Source organism: Macaca fascicularis, chromosome 1, assembly GCF_037993035.2.
Source record: "Macaca fascicularis isolate 582-1 chromosome 1, T2T-MFA8v1.1".
NCBI classification, from domain to species: Eukaryota; Metazoa; Chordata; class Mammalia; order Primates; family Cercopithecidae; genus Macaca; species Macaca fascicularis.
The window spans coordinates 115,007,941-115,018,351 of NC_088375.1; the positions used below are offsets into that span (position 1 = coordinate 115,007,941).

The 10,411-nt window shown below is 45.7% G+C and overlaps 1 protein-coding gene across 1 annotated transcript; it reads right to left on the bottom strand.

Moving 5' to 3' along the window:
* Window positions 1-2,690: 2,690 nt before the first annotated feature.
* On the bottom strand, window positions 2,691-10,185 carry LOC102134747 (3 beta-hydroxysteroid dehydrogenase/Delta 5-->4-isomerase type 1-like). The gene is made up of 4 exons (XM_005542157.4): window positions 10,013-10,185; window positions 6,008-6,172; window positions 3,594-3,703; window positions 2,691-3,392 (listed from the first exon to the last, which is right to left on the bottom strand). Exons 1-4 carry the CDS (start codon window positions 10,155-10,157, stop codon window positions 2,691-2,693), a joined length of 1,122 nt encoding a protein of 373 aa, XP_005542214.3. The 5' UTR covers window positions 10,158-10,185.
* Between the last annotated feature and the right edge of the window lie 226 nt (window positions 10,186-10,411).

The window sequence follows — 10,411 nt, forward strand, 5'->3', positions numbered from 1 at the left end:
CTACCACTTTCCTGCCAGTCCTCAGCAGACCACTGTGGGTTCCACACCCCACTCAAGCCCTCAGAGCCTGCCTGTCTGGTCGGTGGCTGAATCTTGCACCTGAGCTCCTCGTCTGCCCTCTGTACACACTTCCCAGCAGTTGAGGGGGCTCTTCATGGCCTTTGTCCTCCTCCAAACCACTGCCCTGGCTGTGCCCCCTGCCTGGACCCAAGAATCCAAGGCCTCATTCAAGCCCCATGGGCTCCTGCGGCTTTTCCCAGTGACTTCGGCTCAGATCCATTCTCTGTACTCATATACACCTAGCTCTTAAGCCGGTGGCTAAGCACTTGCCCGTGCTTTCATTTATTCCTTTGCTAGGTACCTTTCAGAGCCACCCAGGTGAAGAAAACGGACCCAAAAGTGCCCGCTGGGTCTGGTTTCCTTGTTCTTCCCTCTGAGATTTTGCTGCTCCCGTGTGATGCATCACATGAGGTGCGGTGGGGCTTGGTGCAGGATCTCTGCCCGCCTGGCACCTGTAGCTGTAAGAAGGGATGGCACATATTGTTGGCTACAACACAACAGGGCCTCTATGCTTGTTCAGTTGAGAATGCTAGTCATCCGATTCCCTCGTCTCTCTTCGATCACTCCTCGCTGCCCGATGGAGATATGTCCTTTCCCTTTCCTTCCCTGTGAAAATTGCCCCGGTGGTTCATAGGTGTGGGGTTTCACTAGGCTGAAAAACAAGGAGGAAGGGCTCTTGTCCCAGATTCCACCACCCTCCTTTCTCTCCCATGCAATTTTGCGTTAACATATGGATGGTGTGCATGCCTTTCAAAAGCTGGACAGATGCTGGCTCTTGGCATTTTGTGCAGAGGACGGGGAAGGAGGAGTGCTGCATTTTTCACCTTACCCCATTGCCTGGGGCCACACCGCCCTGATGGTAGTGCTGATCATCGGTTCCTTGGGGTTTTGAAAGTGGTGGAAACCTGTTCATCTGAGCCAGAATGTTTTTCTCTTTTCCCGTCAGAACGAACACTGATACTATATCCTTTGTGATCATCAAATTCAACTGATTAATGATGTGTAGATTTCCTGTGTAGGAAAGAAGCCGTCTTGGTCCTGGATGTGACTGTCATCATTGCTGTCACACCCAGGTGCAGAGGGAGACAGCTTCCCCTCCACACACTCTGACCCCACAGCAACCTCCTCACCTGCTTCAGTTCTACTCTGTCCCTGATGTCCCTGAGACTGGATTGTGTTTGTTGTTTGTTTGTTTGTTTTTTACTGTTGCTTCTTTGGTTGGTTATTGGCTATGTCATCGTTGAAGTCCCCAAACTTGTCCTGATTTGTCTCCACTTCTCAGGCATGTTGAGAAGAATAAGAGGGCCAGTGACTAAAAGGGAGATGGAGGGAAGGAAAGTGGCTAAGGAAGTGGAAGAATAAAGGAAGAAAGGATGTGATTCAAAGGAGAGAAGGATAAAGAAAGAGGAAGAGGCAGTTAAATCTGGGGATGTGGGATAGTACACTTCTACTTTTTGAGCTGAAGAGGAGGTATATTTTGAAGAAGTTCACACTTGTTCCCTTTACTTGCCCAGGAACCCATGGTGTGGCTTCATTGTGTGATTTGAAAGGGTGAAATGCAAGATTATTAATGACCAGAATGGCCAACACATTTATAGCCAGGTGTGTCCTAGAGACCTTCAAGGAAATTGGCACTAAAGCTGGTGGAGGCTGGATGCCTTTTTGCTTGCTCTCCCTTGCTCAAGGCCATTGGTAAGGCATGCAGCCCTTCCAGATGCCCTCAGGGAATTTCCCGAGTTCTAGAGAATCCCCTGCATGGGATTGTGCAAGAAGGAGGTAACCCAAGTAAGCTAGGGCTCTCCCAAGGATTGGCACCCCATGCTCCAATGCTCTGCCGTACCACTGACAAGGCCAGTTCAGGCTGTTTGATTTGGTGGAGACATAGGGACTTTCTTGGCCAATCTCCTGATAGCAGGCCTAGCCACTAATCAGTTGACTGTGAACAAATTTTCTCACCAATAAAATGGAAACGGTCACCCTGCCTCGGGTTTCTGATGAGTATTAAATGAGGTAATATATGTCATATGTAGCTCATGTTGTACATGCCTGAAATAAGGTAGAGCTTATTCAGCCTTCAACCACCCTTCCTGACCCTCCCACTACTCTGCCCACCTCCTAACCCCAGTTTCATGCTACTCTTCTAAGTTGGAGATGGTGATACCTGGAAATGAAAGGGAAAGGAGGAAAGTATGTGTTAACAGAAACCACACCTCCCTCCAGGTTAAGCATTAAAACATTTATTGCTTGTTTCATTGAACTGTGTGAAGAAACAGGAGAGTTAAAAGAAAAGAAATCTTTTCTCATTTAGGAGGAGAAATGGAGTTCTAGTAGTTAAAAGAGACCCTCAAGATAAAAGAGACCACAATTTTTCAGAATCAGGCACCGAGATTTGGAAAAAGCAAATCACGTTGTCTGTCCTCTGGCATATGATTAGGACAGAAAGCTTCTGGTTGGGCCAGGGAATGGGCAGGTTTTAATGACATGAGGAAGACAATAAGTTGGCTATTATGTGAAAGGGAGGCAGCAGGACCTGGGCTTGTGCCCTTGTCACCTTCTGTATGAAGCCAGGAGGGTGGAGCTTGATGACACCTCCTAACAACACCCACATGCACATCTCTGTCATCCTTAAATCACTGAGTCTTGGACTTCAGGGTCTCCTTGTGCCAGTCCACAAGGGAACCCACCCACTCCACGGTTTTCTGCTGGGCTTCCTCCCAGCTGTAGAGCGGCTCATACGCCAGATCTTGCTGAGCCTTCTTGTAAGAGAAGGTGAACACGCTATTTGACAATGTCACTGTGTGATGGTTGAAGGGCGGTTGATAGGTGCAAATTGGCCTGAGCAGGAGAGTCACTATTTCCAGCAGGAAGCCAATCCAGTACATCAGGGCTAAAGGAAGGCTCCATCTGGAATCAAGGCGGAGGCTGAACTCTTTGCTCAGGGTGTAACTAAGGTTATCATAGCTTTGGTGAGGCGTGTCACCTGAGATGTAGTAGAACTGCCCTCGGACACTTAGGGCCTTCTTGGGGTCCCACAGGGCCCTCAAGGCCAGAATGTGGGCCCAGGCCACATTGCCAACATAGACTGGGTTGACAGTGGAGAACTTGCCAACACTTGACAGGATCCCATTGTTGTTCAGTGCCTCATTTATATTGGCAGTAAGAAATGGGCCTCCTTCCCCATAGATACACATGGGTCTTAAGGCACAAGTGTAAAAGGTATCACCATTTTTCAGAGTCCACCCATTAGCTGCCAGCACAGCCTTCTCAGCGAGCTTTTTACTGTGTGGATATGGAGCAGACCGTGTGTTTTCCAGAGAGTCTTGTGTTTCTCTCTTACAAGAAGGCTCAGTGAGATCTGGCGTATGAGCCGCTCTACAGCTGGGAGGAAGCCAAGCAGAAAACCGTGGAGTGGGTTGGTTCCCTTGTGGACCGGCACAAGGAGACCCTGAAGTCCAAGACTCAGTGATTTAAGGATGACAGAGATGTGCATGTGGGTGTTGTAAGGAGATGTCATCAAGCTCCACCCTCCTGGCATTCTCGATGATTTCCTTGTAGGAGTTGGGCCCGGCTACCCCTAGGGCACTGGGGTAGATGAAGACTGGCACACTGGCTTGGACACAGGCCTCCAACAGGAGCTGAGTACCTGCCCACAAAGAGCATGCTGTCAGTGTCAGGAAATATCCCTAAGGGGGGCCTACCACATACACAGATCCATGTGCCCCACTCCTCACTCCCAAGTACAGTGGTTGTAACAGACTCGGGATATATTCTTCTGTGGCTCTGACTAACACTGGGCCACACTACAACCATAGGAAAAACACAAAAATGAAAAGAAACTGACATGTGGGTTCTGGAGAACAAGAATTTTTAGACTTCTGGGTCTCATGTATGTGTCTGTGTGTGTGTGTGTGTGTGTGTGTGTGTGTACCTTAATTTTGGAAAATGACCTTGGGTTATCATTTTTTGTTTTGTCACGTACACATTGAAAAATTAGGATTTTTCATCAATACCATTAAAGACAGATCATTTAAAATCTAAAAATACTCTGAGTGTATGGATAGTCCCAGTTCTTAGGCACAAAAGGGCAGTGGAAGAATTCACATGACACACACACAAATACATAGTATGCAGGCAATATACACTCTTCAATATACATGAAATTGTTAATATTTTTCTCATTTTGTTGAGTACTAATAAAACTTTGCCACAAGGACCATCTCTGGACATTGAGCAAACAGTGGGTTGTGGGAACATGCTGGAGACCCACAGTCTTTTCCTGATTGTGTGTTCCCTGGGAAAGAGGCTCCCAATTTAAAGTCTCTGTGCAATTTGAATTTCTGGAGAGACAGTCTCAGGTTTTTAAAAATTAATCCAATGAGGGAGAAAATTTGGAGTTAGTTTGCCTTCAAGGGGGAATTGATCAACATTGTGAAGTATTTTCTAAGCCTGGGAGTGATAATGGTTTTAGGGAACAGATGTCTCTAACTGTCTTCCCATCTAGAAGACATCTAACAGATGTCTTCCCCTGTCATTTCATATCCCCTGTTGTATGGAGCTGTGGAGAGTAGGAATTAAAATAAAAAACTGGTTAATCTTAGCATCCTCCTTTCACTGTAGAGGTACTTAGAGGTATGGGTAAGTAGCAACTGGAAAGGGTTTTTTTTTTTTGTTTTTTTGTTTGTTTGTTTTTGTTTTTTGAGATGACACTGGCGACTCAAAAGTAATTAGTTGCTTTAGAAAAGGAGTTTGAGGCTGGGTGTGGTGGCTCATGCCTGTAATCCCAGCACTTTGGGAGGCGGAGGTGGGTGGATCACGTGAGGTCAGGAATTCAAGACCAGCCTGGCCAACATGGTGAAACCCCATCTCTACTAAAAATACAAAAAAAAAAAAAAAAAAAAAAAAAATTAGCTAGGTGTGGTGGTGGGCACCTGTAATCTCAGCTACATTGGGAAGCTGAGGCAGGAGAATCGCTTGAACCTGGGAGGTGGAGGTTGCAGTGAGCCGAGATCACGCCACTGCACTCCAGCCTGGGTGACAAGAGTGAAACTCTGTCAAAAAAAAAAAAGAAAGAAAAAGAAAAAGAAAAAAAAGAAAAGGAGTTTGAGTAGCCTGAATGTGGAGGGCCAGGCCGGGGGTTGGGGTGCTGTAGTGCTGAAGAGGCTCTGGAGATCAGAGAGTGAGTGTGCATTAGAAGATTCCTTAAGGAAATGTGTCTGAATTTAAAGTAGGTTGGAAAGTGACAATTCAGAAAGACCACCAAGCATTTAAGGGATGAGGATTGAATGAGGGTGCACTTTGGGCACCTGGCTGGAAACAGCTATGTAATAGCAGACCCTGTGGTGAGCTGAACAGATTGCATTCTGGTACACTGGGAAACTCCTATTGTTAAAAAAATATTGTGGGAAGGTGTGTGCTAGATAATTCTGTTCTGACAGACCTCTGTGAACCAGCTTTGCTAGTTCTCGAGAGGACTTCTTTGAGGTGGGCAGGAGGGCTCTGAATGTTCTTATCAGCCTGCACACAAGGTTCAAAATGATGACTATGACGACACCTGGAAGGTCTGATTCTGGTCTGGGGAGCCAAGGGGTAACTGGATTTCAAGAGTCTGAAGTCAGAGATTAATTGACTTTTGACTGGGGCCACATTAGAAAGAGCTTCCACAGCCTTTGGAGTCACACAGGAGTGAGTTTAAAGTCGAACTCTCCTACTTACTTACGTACTCACCTGTGGGACTTTGGACAAGTTGCTTGTCTTTGCTCAGTCCTAGTTTTCTCATCTATGAAACTGAAAATAGCAGCCTTGAGTTCCCCCAGTCAGTAGTGATCAGCAAAGGCACTTGGCCCAGAGCACAGCAGGTGTTCAGTGGAGAGACTTCTCTTTCCTTCCTGCCCTTCTTTCTGATCCTCATTTCCCCACCTTGGTCCATCTCCTCCCCAGGCCACCGTACCATTCACATTGACATTCATGATGGACTTTCTGTGAGGGACACCGAAGACATCAATGATACAGGAGGTGTGGATGACGACCAAGACGTCCTGGCAGGCTCTCTTCAGGAATGGCTCATCCAGAATGTCTCCTTCCAGCACTGTCAGCTGGGTCTTGTTCTGGAGCTCTGTGTGAACACAGGTCAGGTCATAGGAATGATTTCTGGATCTGGTTGGGAAGTTTTCTGATAAAGGTGATGCTACACAGGTGTTCGAGGATGGTTAGAGTGGGGTGTTAGAGTGGAGGGTGTACATTCCACGGAACGAAGAAGCAAACAAAGACACAGAAATCAGCATGGTAGCAGTTTACTAGGAAAGCAAACATCTATTTCTACCATGTCTCATTTCAGAAAAGTAATCTGAGCAGTGAGCTGTCAGGTGTACCTAGAATATAAGCATTGCTAGAGTCATGGGAGACTCACCAAATTTCTTAAGGAGCCTAGGGTGATTGTGGAGAGTTGGGTATAAAAGGGAAAAAGTGAATTCAATTTTGTAGGTAATGAGGAATAATGTATGGAATCATGATTTTGGGTCTCCAGCATCATATCAAAGAAAAATGCTTATTGATATTTGGAATAAAAAGAGAAACAGGCCAGGTGTGGCGGCTCACGCCTATTTCTTTTTGCATTGCAAACATAAATAAGCAATTTTTGGAACTTTGGGAGGCCAAGGTGGGTGCATGCCTTGAGCCTGGAGGATGGAGACCAGCCTGGACAACCTGGTGAAACCCCATCTCTACTAAAAATACAAAAATTAGCCCTGTGTGGTGGCATCTGTCTACACTCTTTGCTATTCAGGAGGCTGAGGCAGAAAGATGGATGAAGGATGGATGGAGCTCAAGAGGTGAAGGTGGCAGTGAGCTGAGATTGCACCTCTGCACTCCAGCCTGGGGGGTAGAGCAAGACCCTTTCTCAAAAAAAAAAAAAAAAAAAAAAGAAGAAGAAAGAAAGAAAAAGAGAGAGAGAGAGAGAAACAGAGGCAGAGTTGTTGTGTAGGAAGTTAGCCTTGGCTTGAGGATATAAAATGGACAGATACAGGTGATATGAGAAAGCCAGGTGATTGAATGATTAATCAGAATGTCTGTGCCAATGTTTAGACGAGGGCTGGAACCAGAGTCCAGCAGTGGAAGCAAAGGAGGGGAGAGATACACCAGGTATGAATTTCAGACCTTACCTTGAAGGTCCTGGTACCTATTGGATCTGGGCTGAGAGGAAAAGAAGATAAAATCACCCCTGTGGTTTCCTGCTTGGGCAACTGGGAGGAGAGTAGAGCCATTACTAGGAAATTGAGGATGGGCGTAAATGATGAATTTCATTGAAAAACTCTTATCGGATACCATGAAAAGCAGATAGCAACGCTGAAAATGAGTTAGCCACCGATGAACTAACATCCCAGATGTCTAGTGTCTAGCCAAGGGCAGTGGATATAACATCCATATCTTCAGGCTTCTCTGAAATCTACAGGTAGTGATGCTGCCAGTAAAGTTGTCAGCTGGAATTAGCCCCAAAATGAACACCATGCTACATGGAGCTCAGATAAATACTCTACTCTCATTTGTGCTTTATAATCTGCATACGGCCCACAGCTTGCTTCTTTCCCTTTACAGCTATCTTGTAAGGTAGGTATTTTGAGTCCCACTTTATTGGTGAGGAAACTGAGGCACAGATAAGTTAAAGGACAGATCTAAGGTCAGGCTTCTAGTAAGGCTCAAACCTGCCCACCTCACCTCAAGCCTTGTACTCTGTACCCCAGGTGCAGGACTGGCTGTTTAGAATCAACTTTTCTGAGAAAGAGTAAGAATAAGCCAGTTTAACTGAAATTGGCAACAAAGGCCAAATAATTGTAAGAGTGAAATTCAGGTGAAAAACTCAAGGCTGGAGAAATTCCTTCCTGGGATACAGGCGGGACCATTTACTCTCCTAATGCCTGTGCCATGTTTTGTCTACTCCCAGCCCCTTCCCATAGTCAGGCACCTCCAAGAAGGGCCTGCAGTGGGAGGAGCCAGGAAAGAGGCTGCTGGGAAGACGTGGTAACAGCCTGAGAGTGGAATTTTCTGTTTGTATTTCCCCCTCTTCTCCCTTCTCTGCTGCCTTCCTCTGCTTCTCCTTTGTTGCCTACTTCAGACAGACTGGCTCAAAGAAATTGCTATTTCAAAGCGGAAGAAGTCCAAAGCGGCGAGAAAAGCACTGTTTGCAAACAAGTTTGCAGGGATCAAGAGGCACCAGGAAAGGGGACTTTGTTGATGGAGCTATAGCTTCCTCCTTCTAGAAGCTGCTAGACTAACTACTGCTTAAGCACACAAATGCTGCACTAGACTGCGTGTGTTCAAATCCAGATTTACCATATTCTAACTATGGAACCTTGAACAAGTTAATTAACCTCTCTCTGACTGTCTCCTCATCTGTAAGAAAGGAAGGTGATAAAAAAACCGATCTCATAGGGTGGTTATGGGGAGCAAATGAGTCAACACATGCAAAATGTTTAGCACAGTGCCTGACACAGAAAGAACACTGAATAGATTCTCTGTTTTTATCTTCATGCAGGCCCCCACTCATTCATTATACCTTCTGAATTTTCACCATAGGTGAACGGTTCCCTTAGGCTGAGCATTATTTTTTTTTCCGGTATCAGGTGTTAGAGCGCGAATATTGGTGAGATATAAAGATTACAAACATTTAATATTGGTCGTATGTTAATATTTGTTTATCAAAGACACCATTAAAACAGAAGGTGGAGGAAATGGGACTTTTGAAGAGGCCACTCTTCTCTGGGAGAGTGAAAGAAGAGATTGTTGGGTGTGGTCTCTGAGTGCTGTCAAGTGGGAGCTTTTCTGTGGGCAGGGGAGGACCCTCTGGGCAGCCAAAGCCCACATGTAGACACACAGTCCCCCCAATCCCCTGGGTTGGGGAGGTGGACAAGGTTGGGGGCACACAGAGAGGCAAAGAGAGAGACTGAAGACCCACTTTGCCAAGCATCAACCCAATGGCCAAGTGATGGAGCCTCTGGAAGGAAGCTCTGGCCTGAGCGCTGCTATACATTGATCAGATGGCATTGGTAAGTAACTTTATGTTTCTAGACCTTGATGGGTTCATTGTCCAGTTAGATGTGATCCATTTTGTACCTTCCTCATGGGGTTTTTTTTGCACAAGGAGTTGCTACAGCAAATTCTGCCATCAATTTCTTTGGGGTATTGAGCAACAGAGATAAATGTTTTGTTGTTGTTGTTGTTGTTGTTTGTTTTTTTTAAAGCCATTTATAAGAAATCTAAATGAGGCATGTCCGACCTCATACTGCCTCTTACTCTGTCTCTGCTTTGTGCTGTGCACTTGAGCACTCTCTCTCTCTCACTGATGCCCTCTCTCTCTCCTGTTCTCTCTCTTTCTCATTCATTCACTGACTTTCTCATTCTCTCTCCTCCTCATTTTTTTCTCTCTCTTTCTGACACACACACACACACACACACCCCACACACAAACACTTACACACTCATCTTTACCTTTGTTCCCTTTTATTTTCCCTTCACTAAAATACTAAGGAGGCTTCCAAACAAAACAAAGTCCAGTGCAGTCTAGAGAGGCAGGACCCACTGGTGAGGTCTTTAGGGTAATGGTGTCCTTTGTGAATGTTGCAGAGCAATCGCCAAGACAAAAAGCTTCAGACATAAAAGAGTTGCAGACAAGAAAGAGAACAGATGTGGGATTTTCTTAATAGAAGAAAAGAGGCCTGGAGGCTGAGGTGGCTGCCTCTCAAGTTCTGGGTCAGGGCCAGAATCCAGTCTCTGGACCCCCCATTCAGTATATTTCACACTATGACATTTTATACTCTTTAATGTTTCCTTTTTAATGACTTTGGATGTGGGATTGGCTTAGATTTGGCTACAACTTTCCATAACTTGCTAGACAAGGTCCACCTCCCCACACAACAGGGTTTAAGCTGGAGCCACACAACTATGACTCAAGTTTACTTACTAGAAAATTCCTCCCTCAGTCCTGGTCTGAAGGCCTTGTCCAAGGCCCTGATCTCCTTCAGCTCTGTCTTCTCCACCAACAGGCAGATGATCCTCTGACCCAGAAACCCTCCTGCTCCTGTCACAAGGCAGCTCCAGCCTGTCATGGCCAATCCAAGGTAGCAGGAAACACTCGCCAGGAAACAGAAGATGCTAGGGAGAAGATATTACTCTATGGTGACCCTAGAGAAGGCTAAAAAGGGAGATCAGATATTTATACACTCACACAGATGCCTTTTTACTTCCACCCAATTTTTTTTTGCAAAAATTCCATATCCCACCATTGCTAGAAGTAGCTGCAAGAAAATGAAAAAGCTCTAACCATTAGTTAGATTATTAATAGCTGAAGAGAGTAGTCAGG

Coding starts and splice junctions, on each gene's coding strand:
- LOC102134747 (XM_005542157.4), bottom strand. CDS start 10,157: ATGACAGGCTGGAGCTGCCTTGTGACAGGAGCAGGAGGGTTTCTGGGT. Junction 6,173..10,012: donor ACTGAGGGAGGAATTTTCTA/GTAAGTAAACTT, acceptor GTGTTCACACAG/AGCTCCAGAACAAGACCCAG. Junction 3,393..3,593: donor ACAAGGAAATCATCGAGAAT/GCCAGGAGGGTG, acceptor CCTTCTTGTAAG/AGAGAAACACAAGACTCTCT.